Here is a 17078-nt window from a genome sequence, read left to right on the forward strand (position 1 = left end):
CCACTTAGTATACATACAGACAAATATATAAATGCCACAAAATCAGGAAAAAACAGTAAAAAATGTGGAAAAAATGGGAGATCCATGTTAGAGGATGTCAGGCAGCTGCAAAATGGATCATAACTGAATTACACAGAAGGTAAACATGAAGACACCAGTATGAGTGCTTGGATATATAGTTTAGAAATACCAAGAATATACAAATCCCACAAATCACCTTTTGGCTACACTATAATTAACCGTCACTCCAGTTTCACTTTTTTTTTTTTTTTAAAGATTTTATTTATTTATTTGACAGACAGAGATCATAAGTAGGCAGAGAGGCAGGCAGGGGTTGGGGAGGGAGAAGCAGGCTCCCTGCTGAGCAGAGAGCCCAATGCGCAGCTTGATCCCAGGACCTTGGGATCATGACCTCAGCCGAAGGCAGCGGCTTAACCCACTGAGCCACCGACGCACCCCAGTTTCGCTTTTTTAATAGTTTTTATTATTTAACAAAACATTAGGCAAAGTTCTCTGGAAAAGTCAAAAAGAACTGAAGTTGTTTAAGTTCAGAGAATGAAAGTCCAAGAAATAATCATTATTTTGAAGACCGACAACATTAAAACAAACAAAAAGACAAGAAAAATCAAAGAAGGAAAAGCTTTAAAGATGCAGTGTACATGAAACGCTTAGACAGTGCTAGGACGACACAAAGTACTCCAACATTTCCACTACGGGGTACAGTCCAAGCTGGTGGTTAAGAATACGGACTCTGCTATCAGAGTTTGAGCTGAGGTTCTGCCACTTTCTAATAAGCTTGCAAAAGTCACTTATTTCAAAATGTTAGGCTTTTTTTTTTTTTTAAATTTATTAATTTGAAAGAGAGAGAGCACAAGCAGGGCGGAAGGGGCAGAGGGAGAAGCGGACTTCCTGCTGAGCGAGGAGCCCAATGTGGGGCTCAATCCCAGGACCCTGGGATCATGACCTAAGCCTTAGCCAAAGGCAGATGCTCAACCAACTGAGCCAACCAGGTGCCCTTAAAATGTTATTTTCTGCACTTAATCTATAAGGAGCTGAGAACAGGAACGATCTCACAACTGTGTAGACAGTTCATTTAAAGTATTTAACCTAAGGCCTCCAGTATAGTAAAAGCATAATAAATATTTGATGCCAAAATAACCAAACTAGTTTCCCTAAAGGCAAAAAAATTACTGAGATGGACTGCTGAGAGAGGTTGAGGGATAACTATCTCTAAAGGATTTTATATATATATATATATATATATATATATATATATATATATATCTCCCAACTATCCTGAATAAATTAGGTATTTGGTTCCTCACCTCCCTAAAGAGAACTGGCGCTCTTGAAACTTCCCAGGTTTCAATGTTCTAAGATTATTTAGATTTCCATGCATTCTGTGGCTGACATGACTTTTTTTTTAAAAAAGATTTTATTTCTTTGACAGAGATCACAATTAGGCAGAGAGGCAGGCAGAGAGAGGGGAAGGGAAGCAGGCTCCCCGCTGAGCAGAGAGCCCGATGTGGGGCTCCATCCCAGGACCCTGGGACCATGATCCGAGCGAAAGGCAGAGGCTTTAACCCACTTAGCCACCCAGGCGCCCCTGACATGACTTTTTAAAACTTATTTACTTGAGAGAGAGAAGCAAGAATGAGTGGGGGGTGGGCAGAGGGAGAGAATCTTCAAGCAGACTCCCCACTGAGCTTAGAGCCTGATGTGGGGCTCAATCTCATGATCCATGAGATCATGACCTGGCCAAAACCAAGAGCTGGATGCTTAATCAACTGGGTGTGGCTGATGTCATTATTTGACAGTAATGACTATGTCCTATATAACACGAAATTATATTGCAAAGGTTTATGGAAAACCCTTCATGTACAACATCTACTTCAATTAATCCTTCTGGTTTGTAGATCCCAGATTATCAGTGAGGGCTCAAGCCGTTGCTCCAAAACAGCCATATGTGGCTCTTTTCTATGCAGCAAATTTATACAAAGAGTTTTACATTAGGATGTTCTAGCGGAGAGAAGAGGAGATATTCCTATCTGCTTATCTATCTTTTCTATCCTGTTGATGACTATCCATAAATACTGGATTCATCTGTATTTAGTGAAAATCTCACCTCTTTGGAATCATCTGGTTCTTCTTGTAATGCCAACCGTGCCCATATGATTACCCGTTCTGCAGTTTTCTCGGCTTCAGCAGGAGGCAAAGACCTCAACAGAAGGATACAGTCTTCGCCCTATAAACAGTGTTTGAAAGGAAGAAAAAACAGCTGGTACTTGTAAAGGACAGTTTAGACTTACCTCTTGCTTTTTTCTATTTAAAGGTGAAAAGACAGCATTTAAAAAAATAGAATATGATCTAATGTTTTAAAAAGGCTGATAACTCTGGTTTTGATGACCGCAAACAAAAAAAATTAAATTCAAATACACCCCTTTGTATTTCATAATTCTTAACTATGCTCATGGTTATAGAATTATATCAGAATAAAGACATTTAAAATAGAAAAAGAAAATGCATGCCCTTTTCTGGAATCAAAGGGTCCTACGGTGTACAAAAAACACGAGTCTATGTTTCATAAACACCAAAGAATATGAAAGCCCAATAGCTAGTCATAAAATACTTTTAAAGAAACCATAGATATGGGGGCGCCTGGGTGGCTCAGTCATAGGTGTCCGCTTTTAGCTCAGATCATGATCCCAGGGTTCTGGGATCCAACCCGCATTGGGCAACCTGCTCTGCGGGAAGCTTGCTTCTCCCTCTCCCTCTCCCCCTGCTTGTGTTCTCTCTCTCACTGTGTCTCTGCCAAATAAATAAATAAAATCTTTAAAAAAAAAAAAAAGAAACTACAGATATAAAGAATATGGCCAATCTAACATCTAATATTTTCATCCTGGTATAACTTATTTTCTTTTTATTGAAGATTTTATTTGTTTATTTGAGAGAGAGTGAGTGAGAGAGAGAGTGCATAAGCAGTGGGAGTAGGAGAGGGAGAAGCAGACTCCTCACTGAGCAGGGAGCTAGATGCGGAGCTTGATCCCAGGATCCTGGGATTATGACCTGAGCCAAAGGCGATGCTTAACTGACTGAGCCATCCAGGTACCCCTTGGTATAACTTTCATTTGTGATAATCTATTCAGATAATTTGAGTGATTTGAGCTTTTACAGATTTACTTAACAAAGAAACCTAAGAAAGGACAATACAGAACTTTCATACCTGTTCTCTATCAATGAGATCAATAATCCTTAGACTGTAAATTTCATCGTCGGGCAACATATACGCTTGAGCCACCTTCAAAGCATCTTCTAAGGAAGATGGGACATCTTGCTTGAGAATGTATCTGACCACCCTCTGAAGCAGAGACAATATATACATTTCTTCATTATGAAATCTCAGAGAACCCAGAAGTCCTTTGTTCATAAAGGCAAAGTACTCATCAAATTAAAATCAAGCAGCAAAAAACCCAAGCTGTGTGAAAAATTAAAACATGATTTATATTCTGAATTTTATGATATGTAAGTGACAAACAGACCCTGCGTATATTTAAGGTGTACAGCATGATGATTTGATATACTCCTTTAGCTTCTTAATGTCCTTGTTATCTTTACTATCCTAATAAACAAGTGAATACCCAATTTTTAAAAAAGACTTATTTTTTTTATGTTTTATTTATTTAACTAAGTAATCTCTGCACCCAATGTAGGGCTTGAACTCATGATCCCAAGATTAAGAGTTGAACACGCCGTCTACTGAGCTAGCCAGGCACCCCTGAACGTCCTATTCACACTCTATCCTACAAAAGGAAAGTAGTGGAGAACTTAGCTCTGTTAGCCTTCAAGAATATGAAGTCCTCATTAGTTTTCCCAAGCTGCCCTCAGAACGGAACAGCGGGGTTCAAGACCCTTCAGCTACTGTACTCACCATGATTTCCTTGTTTAAGAGGTTCACCTCCCTTACTCCATAGCCTCGTAGAAGTTTTTTCATCTCCATTAGTTTGTAACTTTCCTGTAATAACTTGACTCTGAAAGGAAATTTGCTCATATTTTTTAAATGATTTTTTAAAAGATTTTACTTGTTCATTTCTTTGAGAGAGGGAGAGAGTGAGGCAAGCTAGCACAGGGGGGTGGGGGGATGGGAAGGGCAGAGGGAGAGGGACAAGCAGACTATGCGCTGACTCAGAGCCCAACGTGGGGCTCGATCCCCAGATCCTGAGATCACAACCTGAGCTGAAATCAACAGTCAGACGCTCAACTGACTGAGCCACCCAGATGCCCAAGAAATTTGCTGATATTAACATGGATTGTCTTTTTTTTTTTTTTTTTAAATACTAAGAGACACAGTAAAGGGCATAAAACATAAATGAATGTCAAGAGGAAACAGGAGACTTATCCAGCACCGACACCATGATCTGGGAGACTGCCGTCTTACTTGGGATGGTCCATTTCTAGGTGCTGTCTCACTAGCTGCTCCACAGCTGCACTCCAAGGAACCACCGCCGCGTACATTATCTTAAGCACAGCGTCGAATATGAGCTATGAAGACACACAGACACTGACCGTGCAGAAGAGCCCTCGGATTCACGTTTCATGGAAATTAATGACATTGCCTCATCTATAGCAGCAGAGGTCTTACATCTACAGCGTGGACGCTCAGAGTATCTCCTCTGACTACAAAAGTATATGTTCCTTCTGATTCTCACATATCGCGAGCAATTTCATTATTTAGAAAAACTCAGAAAAAAATTTTCTCTGCTGAAAGTGAAGTCATATAGTTCTATTCCTTTCAACAGTCTCTAGTCTCTGTGTTTAAAAATATTTTTCATGACTTTATTCACAGTTTATAATGGTAACAGTGGGAAGGCATAATAAAAGTGTGTTATAACAGATTTAAAAAATGTGTCCGTGTTTGTATAATCATAGAAAAGCCTAGAAATATATGCACCCAATCATCCATGGTAGTTCTTCTGGGGATGGGAATGAGAAAATTTTTATTTCTTATTTTCTATAATGAAAGAAAATGGAATTATGGGTAGTTTTTATTTATTTATTTTTATTCTTTTTCCGAACTTCACAAATTCTTCTTAACAAATTTGCTATTGCCTTTGTGATCAGAGAGAAAGTTTTCAGAAAAGATGCGATGCTCAAAGAAAATCTACATGGTCACTATCTACTTACATCTGTGTCCGATAAACATCCTATGACTGCCATGGCTTTTGCTTCCCATGCGGTTTCAAAGAGTGATGTGGACTTCGAGCTACATCTCTTCAATAAATCCTAAAAGGGGATAAACACATATTTTTTAAATTTGAAACTCTTACTAGAAAAAAAAAGTAAAACATATAGATATAGAAAAACAGCTTTTATAGATGTGAAAAGAAAAAAAAAAAGCAAAAATGACTTAGCAATGAATGTGAAACAATGCTCAAAAAACAAAATCACTAAGGCCTTGGCCTTTCGTTTAATATGGACAAGGAAACTTAAGAAGGAAATATTTTTGAAGAATCTACAAATGAGATGATTGCAGCTTATTAATGTGTGAAAACACATGCTCACATGATTGAGCTCCTTTTATTTCACAATAAGCATTTGGAGAAAGTCCTAATATTATTCCATTCTGCCCAAGGTTACCAGTCAATCAATTAACCAATATAATCCACTGCATAAATCCCAATGGTAAAGCATGACATTCCCTATAGGGTTAGATGTTTATTTTATTTATTTATTTATTTATTTTTTTAAGATTTTATTTATTTATTTGACCGAGAGAGATCACAAGTAGGCAGAGAGGCAGGCAGAGAGAGAGAGGAGGAAGCAGGCTCCCTGCTGAGCAGAGAGCCTGATGCGGGACTCGATCCCAGGACCCTGAGATCATGACCTAAGCCGAAGGCAGCAGCTTAACCCACTGAGCCACCCAGGCGCCCTTATTTTATTTTTTTAAGATTTTATTTATTTATTTGACAGAGATCACAAGTAGGCAGAGGTGGGGGGCAGGGGGAGCAGACTCCCCGCTGAGCAGAGAGCCCAATGCGGGGCTCGATCCCAGGACCCTGAGATCACAACCTGAGCCAAAGGCAAAGGCTTATAGGATTAGATGTTTAAACAGTGACACACATAGACACAAGGGGAAAAGACTAGAGGTAAAGAAGTTACCTCTATGTAGAGCAGAAGAAGTTCCTCCTCTTGTAAGCCATGTTCCCGCATGTAAACTCTTATAAATTTCTCTAAGACAGAAGGAATCAGCTCTGGGGCTAACACTTTATCAAACATGCGGAACACAATGGTGGTTGTAGTCTCCTGGATGACAAGAGAAAGGCGGCAGAGATGCAAGTTCTAGTCATGGTGGCTGTCATTAAAAAATAACACTTCCGATAAATCTAGGTTTTTACCTTCTCGAAATCAGAGAGGGCCAGTTTGCAGTTGTATTTCCTATGCAATGTGATCAACTCCTGCAAGTTATTTACGAGAGTCCTTAGCTGACGTACTTCCTCCGTGTTCTGATAATCCTTCTAAAAACAGAAGTGTGAGAGGGGAAATACATAGAAAAATCAGAATTATTTCAGATAAAATAAAAAAGGAACATGATTATGTACATAAGAGGAAATCTGTACTTAATGCCTGTAAGTTTTGTGGAATTTTAACACATTAACTAGTGCAAATTTATAGATTAGAATCCAACAGAAATCTAAAGGCGATTTTCTTTCTCAACAAACAAACAAACAAATAAACAAACAGGAAAACTTCAATGTTAGGGGTACCTGGATGGCTTAGTCAGTTAAGCATCTGACACTTGATTTCAGCTCAGGTCATGATCTCAGGGTCCTGGGGGGATTGAGCCCTAGTCGGGCTCTGCATTCAGTGGGGAGTCTGTTTGAGGATTCTCTCCCTCTCCCCCTACTGTGCTCTCTAAAATAAATAAATATATCTCCACACACCCAGTGTGGAGCCCGACGTAGGACTCAGGCTCGCGACCCTGAGATCACACCCTGAGCCCAAATCAAGAGTTGGACATCCAACCGACTGAGCCACACAGGCTGCCCTAAAATTTTATTTTTTAAGTAATCTTTACACTTAATGCAGGGGTTGAATTTACACTGTGAGATCAAGAGTCTCACTCTCCACTGAGTTAGCCAGGTACCCCTGAATGTTAGTGTAAAATTTTATGCTTATGTACAAAAACATCATTTAGATGGCCCTCAATGCCCCATCTGTATAGATCAAGACATAAAGATCCGAGATAAAGCTGTAACATTTGATAAACTTATATACAAGAAATAGAATTTTCAATATTGATAAAGACAATTAACAGGGAAAAGACAGAGTAGTGTTTTTTGACTTTTTTTTTTTAAAGATTTTATTTATTTAATTGCCAGAGAGCACAAGCAGGGGAAGCAGCAGGCAGAGCGAGAAGCAGGGTTCCTGCTGAATAAGGAGCCGGACATGGGGCTCGATCCCAGGACCACGACCTGAGCTGAAGACAGAAGCTTAACCAACTGAGTGACCCAGGCATACCAGGACAGGGTAGTGTTTTATAGCAAGAAGAAAAGCTCTTCTATGGAAAAATGTATTATAATGATCAATATATACTGATTATATATATCAATATACTAGTTGAAACATATATCAAAAAATTCCTGCTTACTTTTTAATAGTATATAACCAGTAAGTACAATTATTACCAAGAATCTGCTACATCTGGGGCGCCTGGGTGGCTCAGTCATTAGGCGTCTGTCTGCCTTCAGCTGAGGTCATGATCCCAGGATCCTGGGATGGAGCCCCACATTGGGCTCCCTGCTTGACAGGAAGCCTGCTTCTCCCTCTCCCACTCCCCCTGCTTGTGTTCCCTCTCTTGCTGTCTGTCAAATGATTAAATAAAATCTTAAAAAAAAAAAAAAAAGAATCTGCTATATCAGAAAGCAGAAGAAAATTTATTTATTTTTTAGGCTCCAGAAATTTAAGGAATAGGTGCAATTTTATAATGTATATTACCACAAAGAAGGTTTACCTTCTGGTACTTAAGTCCTTAAAACTTCGGAGTTGAGATCATACAGGGATATCTCACATGTTAATTTATAAACTAATTTATAGCACTCCAATGGACTTTCCTAAAATATAAGAATATACTTTCCTTCTTTTCAATATAATGAATGCTTTCTAGTTTTTAGAAACTTAAAGGGAAAAAGAAATTAATTTAAGAAATTTAGAAGTCAAATACTAAATTCAGTTCACAAACTTCAAATTAACACCAAATATAACAGCAGTGTTCTTGAGCTTAGTAACCTTTCTAGCACTACTATTTTTTTCAGTCAAAAAAGTCCAAGCATTTCTTTTTTAAATGTGATCTTTTAAAAAATTCACTAGTACTTAAGCCATAATGGCTATTGGAATGCCTAAGAACTGCAATCAGAACTGGGAGTGGTTTGCTGGTTTAAATAAGATCTTGAAAACTAATCCTAAAGCATTATTAAATTTCATTCCTTTAAAGGACTGTAAATTGCTGCCAATGCAGAAAATTCCAATTATACTACTAAGGAGTATGTTTATATATGGTTTCCTGTTTGGTTGGTGAATTTTAGATGTACACAATAAAAGAACACACAAACAGAAAATGTAAGAAATAGATGTATCTCTTAGTACATGTACACAAATCCTTTAACATAAACTGAATGCTTTATTACTGAAAATTCATTTTCTATATCATACCAAGGAAATCCAATGCCAACAGGACACCAATGCCAACTGATCTGGTTTTTCTGCTGTAAAAAATACCTCTGCCAGTTGAAGTCCATTTTCTGGCCAGTTTGCCTTTAAAGAGGAACACACACCATTAAAAGTGATGCTGTACGCCACTGGGAGTGTTTGAAATGTCTTTTCAGTGCTAGTAATACTGGTATTACCTTATCAGTTAATTCAAGGTTCCTGGCTGCTTGTTCCAACCATTTTGCAAGAATTTTCTGAAACAGACATATCATTTGAAAATAAAATAAATAGTCAGTAGATAATCAAGGAAATAATGTAAAACCCCCATGATAATCTTTCAACAGAGACACTGAACTACCTGGTGTTACCGCCCTTTACTCTGCAGTGATATAAGGCAAAGGCTGGACTTGAATGACCCAGAGTGGAAATACTGAAGGCCACTCACCTGCCCTTCAGGTACAGCCCTTCTCACGAATGGGATCACATCATTTTTAAGCCACGGGCAAAGCTTTTGCAAAGACACTGGTGTAGAAATTGAGTTGAGCAAGTTCTCAAGCATTTTCACATCAAATCTGCTTTCAAAATTTGCCTAAATTATACAGAGTGAGAAATTAGGATCTATCAGACGGATTTAAAATGACAGCCTCCCAAAATGGAAAGACTTGTTAGGAAGTCATTTTTAGGAAATATTTTACTGTCTTAATTACAAGCACAAGGGGTGATTTACTCTATACTGATGAGTCGTTGGCAGCCACGAATCCCACGAACTCTCATGGCAGCAAGGACCAACTAATAAATTAGGGGGCAGTGGAACTGGCAGAGGAAGGAAAACTTAACAGGAAGTGATAGTGCAAATCCAAACAAGCCATGTGTCCATGAGTGACATCACACCAAGATGACACGTTTTGGACCTCATGATATTGGCCAGCATGGAGGGAATCAGAGCAGAGCTGCTAATGCACAATCCTTTACATAGTCTGAGCTGTAACAGGAATAACTTCACCAGCAGTACTTAAGAAAGCCCATCAATAAATCATTCAATAACACATTGCTTTCTTTTTTCTTAAGATTTTAAAGATTCTATTTTATTATTTATTTGACAGAGATCACAAGTAGACAGAGAGGTAGGCGGGGGATGGGGTGGGAGAAGCAGGCTCCCCACTGCACAGGGAGCCCGATATGGGGCTCAATTCCAGCCCTGAGATCATGACCTGAGCTGAAGGCAAAGGCCTACCCACTGAGCCACCTAGGCTCCCCCTTTCTTTTTTTTAAGATTTTAACGTAATCTCCGAGCCCAATGTGGGGCTCGAACCCACAACACTGAGATCAAAAGTCACATGCTCCACCAACTGAGCCAGCCAGGTGCCCCAAAATGTTGCCTTTTCAGCTAAGTTTAGGAGTTCATTGGACTCTGAATGAGATAAAACACACTTCTAAAGTAACTTCACCTCTAGTTTAATATCATCAGGAAAATTTTATCAAACATTCCATTGCCCACTCACACCTGACACCTTTCATTCACATGAAGACAACAGATTCAATCACCTACCCCAGGAGCCATAAAGCCATTAACAACAAAACCCAAAACAGATTACCCTATGTCGAAGCCAAAGGTACTGTGCACAAACAAGGTTTCCTTCTCGTAGCTGTAAAAAGATATCCTTAAGGTCATCTTCATTATTCAGAAATTCAATCCAAGAACTACCACTGCAAAGTAAGAGAGGAATAAAATTAGTAGTTAAAAAATTAAGGTCATAATGTTACAAGTGGATACCATTAGAAATTTTAACTAGTGGTTTAGTTTTTTCCCCCCTCAAAGTTAAAAGAAGTTCCAAAGATTGTACAGTAAAAAGTGGTTTCTTTCCTATCCCAGACTTGTAGAGCTCCTGTCACCCTCCCTGAAAGTCATCTCTCCTTATAGGTTCTTCCTGGGATAATCACGCATATACGAGCAATTATTTTAAGGTGTTTTTTTATTTTATTTATTTTTTGTTTTTAAAGATTTTATTTATTTATTTATTTGTCAGAGAGAGAGAGAGAGCAAGAGCGAGCACAGGCAGAGTGGCAGGCAGAGTCAGAGGGAGAAGCAGGCTCCCTGCGGAGCAAGGAGCCCGATGCGGGGCTCGATCCCAGGACCCTGGGATCATGACCTGAGCCGAAGGCAGCTGCTTAACCAACTGAGCCACCCAGGCGTCCCTTAAGGTGTTTTTTTAAAAAAAATTATTTGAGAGAGAGAGAGAGAAAGAGAGAAAGAGTGCAAGAAGCAAGAGTAAGAACCTGGGAAAGGACAAAGGGGGAAGGAGAAGCAGACTCCCCAGTGAGCAGGAAGCAGCCTGATGTGGGGCTCAACCCCAGGACCCCGAGATCATGACCTAAGCTGAAATCAGATACTTAACCAACTAAGTTGAAATCAGATTCTTCCTAATAAGTTTTTATTTTTATTTATTTATTTTTAAAGATTTTATTTATTTATTTGACAGAGAGAGAGAGATCACAAGTAGGCAGAGAGGCAGGCAGAGAGAGAGAGAGAGAGAGAGGAAGCAGGCTCCCTGCTGAGCAGAGAGCCCGATGCAGGACTTGATCCCAGGACCCTGAGATCATGACCTGAGCCAAAGGTAGCGGCTTAACCCACTGAGCCACTCAGGCGCCCCATGATAAGTTTTTAAAACAAATGAAGGGCTCCTGGATGGCTCGGTCAGTTAAGTGTCTGACTCTTGATTTTGGCTCAGGTCAAGATCTCAAGGTCCTGGGATTGAGCTCTGTGGAAGGCTCTGCACTCAGCGGGGAGTCTACTCGTCCCTCTCCCTCCCTCTCTCTAAAATAAATAAAATGAAATCTTTAAAATATATATACTGTTCTGTAAGTACCAGTCAATGAGATGAGGTAAGGGGAAAAAAATGAGGCAAAATTATCATTATTTGACTATATAATCACACACTTAGAAAAAATAAGATCAGCTGAGACATTGTTTTTTTAAAGATTTTTATTTATTTGGCAGAGATAGAGAGAGATCACAAGTAGGCAGAGAGGCAGGCAGAGGCAGAGCCAGCAGGCTCCCTGCTCAGCTCTGAGCCTAATGCTGGGCTCGATCCCAGGACCCTAAAATCATGACCTGATTTTATTGACCCAGCAACTGAAACATGATTAAGAATAATAAAGAAATGCAAAGGCGCCTGCGTGGCTCAGTTGGTTACGTGTGTGCCTTTGGCTCAGGTCATGACCCCAAGGTTGGGATTCCACATTGGGCTCCCTGCTCAGCGGTGAGTCTGCTTCACCTTCTCCCTCTGTCTCTCCCCTCTATTTGTGCATGCTCTCTCTCTAAAATAAATAAATAAAATCTTAAAAAGAAAAAAAAAAGGAATTCAATAAAGTAGTTGATTAAAAAGTAATTTTTAAAAATCAATAGTTTTTCATAGCCTTTCAAAAATATGAAGGAGGGCACCTGGGTGGCTCAGTGGGTTAAAGCCTCTGCCTTCGGCTCGGGTCGTGATCCCAGGGTCCTGGGATCAAGTCCCATATTTGGCTCTCTGCTCAGCAGGGAGCTTGCTTCCCTTCCTCTCTCTGCCTGCCTCTCTGCCTACCTGTGATCTCTGTCTGTCAAAAAATAAATAAATGATCTTTAAAAAAATATATGATGGAGATATGTCCCATTTATAGCAGTAGGAGAAATATTTAAGAGCTATATAAAGACAACTGAGTAGATAACTGCTCAGGAACAAAAGAAAGGACAGAATGAGTAGGACATAATGTCCCTAAAAAGGAAGATTCAATAATGTAAAGATGCTGGTTCTCCCTAAATTGATCTTCCATTCAGCATATTCCCAATAAGAAAATAAAAATAAATAAAATTTAAAATCCTAATAAAGGGGCTCCTGGGTGGCTCAGTGGGTTAAGCCTCTGCCTTCGGCTCAGGTTATGATCCCAGAATCCTGGGATCGAGTCCCGAATCGGGCTCCCTGCTTGGCAGGGAGCCTGCTTCCTCCTCTCTCTCTCTGCCTGCCTCTCTGACTACTTGTGATTTCTCTCTGTCAAATAAATAAAAATCTTTAAAAAAATAAAAAATAATTTTAAAAATCCTAATAAAAGAGGATTTTTTAAAAAAGATTTTACGTATTTACTTGACAGAGAGAGAGACAGAGAGGAAATGCAAGCAGGGGAAACGGGAGGGGGAGAAGCGGCTTCCTGCCGAGCAGGCAACCCGAGGTGGGGCTCAATCCCAGGGTGCTGGGACCATGACCTGAGCCAAAGGCAGATGCTTAATGACTGAGCCAGGGGCCCAGGGGCCACCAAATAGGATTTTTTTAAAAAGATTTTACTTATTTATTTTGACAGACAGAAATCACAAGTAGGCAGAGGCAGGCAGAGAGAGAGGGAAGCAGGCTCTCCGCTGAGTAGAGAGCCCGATGCGGGGCTCGATCCTAGGACCCTGGGATCAGGACCTGAGCCAAAGGCAGAGGCTTAACCTACTGAGCCACCCAGACACCCACCCCCCAAATAGAATTTTTAAGAAAGATTTTATTTATTCGTTAGAGAGAGTATGTATGCATATGAGCAGGGTGGGAGCGGAGGGAGAGGGAGAAAGAGAATCTCAAGCAGACCAGGCACTGAATGAGAAGTGTGGCGCAGGGCCCGCTCTCACGACCCTGAGATCACAACCCACGCTCAGATCAAGTCATACACTTAACTGACTGAGCCACTCTGGTGCCCCCCAAATAAGATTTCTTTAAACTGGGGTAAGGTACTACCCTAAAGATACAAATACAGTGATCCAAAGAGGCACCCGTACCCCACCGTTTATAGCAGCAGTTCCACAATAGCCAAACTATGGAAAGAGCTCAGATGTCCCTCAATAGGTGAATGGATAAAGATGACGTGGTATGTTTACAATGGAATATTAATTAGGGGAGTCTGGGTGGCTCAGTGGGTTAAAGCCTCTGCCTTTGGCTCAGGTCATGATCTCAGGGTCCTGGGATCGAGCCCCATATCGGGCTCTCTGCTCAGCGGGGAGCCTGCTTCCCTCCTCTCTCTGCCTGCCTCTCTGCCTACTTGTGATTTTTCTCTGTCAAATAAATAAATAAATAAATTCTTTAAAAAAACAACAACAATGGAATATTAATTAGCCATCAAAGAAATGAAATCTTGCCATTTGCAACAACATGGATGGAACTAGAAGGTATTATTCTAAGCGAAGTAAGTTAATCAGAGAAAAACAATTATATGACCTCACTGATATGCGGAATTTAAGCAACAAGATAGAGGATCATAGGGGAAGAGAGGAAAACATGAAACAAGATGAAACAAGAAAGGGAGACAAACCATAAGAGACTCTTAATCTTAGGAAATTAACTGGGTGTTGCTGGAGGGGAGAGGGGTCGGGGGACAGGGTGGCTAGGTGATGGATACTGGGGAGGGTATGTGCTGTGGCGAGCACTGGCTGTTAGGTAAGACTGATGAATCACAGACCTGCACCCCTAAAACATAATACATTATATGTTAAGTAATCGAATTTAAATTTTTTTTAAAAATGAAAGAAAAATTAGGAGTAAAAACACAAACATAGAAACAAACAAAAAAACTTGAATAATATTGGTTTGAAGGAATTAAAATGTAGGCTTGAATCAAATCTCAAAAGAAGAAAACCAGTGAAGATTGTTTCTGGTTGCTGCTGTAACAGATTACCACAGACTTAACTGCTTAAGACCACAGAAATTTATTATCTTCTAGATTTGCGTGTTAGAAGCCCAATAAGTGTCCTCAGTGGGTCAAAGTCAAGGTGTTGGCAGAGCTGTTCCTTTGTGGAATCTCTAGAGAAAAATCTCTTTCCTTGCCTTTTTCAACCACTAGAGACCACCTATATTCCCTGGCTTGTTGCCCCTTCTTCCACCTTCAAAGTCAGCAACGTTGTATCTCAGACCATTCACCCTTTGTCACATCTCCTCTGACCACAGCCAGCAAGGTTCCTCTGCTTTAAGGACTCCAGTGATCTGAAGTTATCTCCCCATCTCAAGGTCCTCAACCTTTATCACATTTTGCCTTGTGATTAACGGGGATTTGGACCTGGACATCTTTGAGGGGTTGTTATTCTGCCAACTGCAGGACCCTTACAAACATAGTGTTTCTAAGGTTTGTCCATGGGGCTGTGTGTGTGCCAGCGGTTTGTTCTTTCTATTGCTAAGCAGTATTCTGTTGTATGAACACACAGTTATACATATATTCTTCTGTTGGTGGATGTCTGGCTTATTACCAGTGTTTGGCTACTATGAACAAAAATGCATTTTTAAGCACACCTGAGTGATTCAGTTAAGTGTCTGCCTTTGGCTTAGGTGATGATCTCAGGGTCCTGGGATTGAGTCCCATGTAGGGCTCCTTGCTCAGTAGGGAGTCTGCTTCTCCCCTTCCCTCTGCCTCTCCCCACTGCTCATTCTCTCTCTCTCTCTCAAATAAATAAATATAATCTTTCAAAAAATGCATTTTTAGATTATTTTTTATTTCTCTTGGGTAAAGACGTAGGAGAACTGCTAGACTGCAGGGTAATCCTATGTTTGACTTTTCACGTTTTCGGCCATTCATACATCTTCTTTTGCCAAGTGTGTGTTCAAGTGTTTTGCCCATGTTTTGTTTTTACTAGGCTACTTGTCTTTTTATTATTAGGTTATAAATGGTTTTTCTATGTTCTAAAAACAAATCCTTTGTCAGATTAAAAAAAAGATGATGTGGTATATCTGTACAATGGAATACTACTCAGCCATCAAAAGAAATGAAATGTTGGCATTTGCAATGACATGGATGGAACTAGAAGGCATTACGCGATCAGAGAAAGCAATTATATGATCTCACTCATATGTGGAATTTAAGAAACAAAACAGAGGATTATAAGGGAAGGGAGGGAAAAACAAAGCCATAATCAGAGAGAGGAACAAACTATAAGAGACTCTTAATCAGAGGAATCAAAGTGAGGGTTGCTGGAGGGGAGGGGGATGGGGGAATGAGTGATGGGCGTAAAGCAGGGCATGCGATGGAATGAATCTTGTAAGACTGATGAATTACTGACCTCTACCTCTGAAACGGACAATACATGTTAATTAATTGAATTTAAATTTAAAAAAATTATAAATAAATAAACTGGGTAAGGGGATTCTCATTCTAAATGTCATACAGAAAAATAAACATGAGAAAATTGCCCCCCAGATTCAGAAAAGTATGGAAAGTATATCAGGGCTAGTTTATCAGATAATAGGACATTCTAAAATCACATTAATTGGGGCGCCTGGGTGGCTCTGTGGGTTAAAGCCTCTGCCTTCAGCTCAGGTCATGATCTCAAGGTCCTGGGTTCAAGCCCCACATAAGCCTCCTTGCTCAGTGGGGAGTCTCCTTCTCCCTCTTCCCTCTGCCCCTTCCCCCGACTCAGGCTTTCTCTTTCTATCTCTCAAATAAATAAATAAAATCTTCTAAAAAACCAAAAAACTATATGATACTGGTGAATGAAAAATATAAAATCCACTGAATATAAAGTCCAGAGATAGACAAATACAACAGGGAAAGAGGGATTGACTAGCCACAAGGGAAAATATAAAGCTTCCCCCTTCCTTGTTAATTTGCAAATAATTTCTATTATCTTTAAGATAACTACCACTCATATGTGTAAATAATGACAATTTTGGTGCACATGTTAGTATATCTAATAGAATCAACTGCCAGAAGTGAAATTGCTAAGGCAAAGATACGTGCATTTAAATTTGCCTTTCAAATTTATTAGTTCCATAGATGGTGTAGAAGAGTATCTACAGCCTAGCAGGAAAATAATATTTTCCATTACCCGATTCCCAGAAAACACATTTAGTCCAATTCATAATCTAAAAATAAAAAACGAAGAATGTACACACCTGAATTTTCCTGGTCCAAATGCTCCATAAAAAGTAGTCAATTTTGCATGAGCCCTTAGTACCTAGGAGAAAAAAAGAACATGATAATTTGAATGTCATATGCAAGAAAATTAAATGAAACCCCCCCCCCCCCAGAAATTAGGCCTTCTATTTCAGAACTCTTACACATTTCACCTCCTATTAGAGATCAATTCTCATAAATATAACCCAAAAAACCTTGGAAAAATGGAAACATTTCCAATCACATTCGGTGCAATAAAATTGCAAAAGAGAAGGCATTTACACAATAATTGTAGGTGCCTTCAAAATTAACTAGTTTTCCCAGTGATTTATATAAAAGCCCTTGTGTTAAAATGCAGTTGGATTATACCAAAAATATACTTTGCTTTAATAAGAGTTTAAACCATGATAGTTAACATCATGGTTAATATTTATTTGTGTGGTTAACCAATGCCAGACACAATGCAAAATGGTTTATATAAATTATTTCAT

General features: G+C 39.6%; 1 protein-coding gene and 1 non-coding gene across 2 annotated transcripts in view; both read right to left on the reverse strand.

The window, feature by feature from the left end:
- KNTC1 (kinetochore associated 1) overlaps positions 1-17078 on the reverse strand; it is a 77754-nt gene that overhangs the window by 38556 nt on the left and 22120 nt on the right. Inside the window, exons 20-31 of the mRNA XM_045073508.1 lie at positions 16587-16648; positions 10299-10410; positions 9149-9292; positions 8901-8957; positions 8707-8808; positions 6393-6512; positions 6157-6300; positions 5182-5280; positions 4436-4539; positions 3929-4028; positions 3224-3358; positions 2126-2245 (exon numbers count right to left, since the gene is read on the reverse strand). Coding sequence (XP_044929443.1) covers positions 2126-2245; positions 3224-3358; positions 3929-4028; positions 4436-4539; positions 5182-5280; positions 6157-6300; positions 6393-6512; positions 8707-8808; positions 8901-8957; positions 9149-9292; positions 10299-10410; positions 16587-16648 — 1299 coding nt within the window. The remainder of the gene's footprint in view (positions 1-2125; positions 2246-3223; positions 3359-3928; positions 4029-4435; positions 4540-5181; positions 5281-6156; positions 6301-6392; positions 6513-8706; positions 8809-8900; positions 8958-9148; positions 9293-10298; positions 10411-16586; positions 16649-17078) is intronic.
- On the reverse strand, positions 9995-10067 carry TRNAK-UUU. The gene has a single exon. It is a non-coding gene; the product is annotated as a tRNA-Lys (tRNA).

This window comes from Mustela putorius, unplaced genomic scaffold (assembly GCF_011764305.1).
Source record: "Mustela putorius furo isolate JIRA1106 unplaced genomic scaffold, ASM1176430v1.1 tig00537248_pilon_pilon_pilon, whole genome shotgun sequence".
Lineage (NCBI taxonomy): Eukaryota > Metazoa > Chordata > Mammalia > Carnivora > Mustelidae > Mustela > Mustela putorius.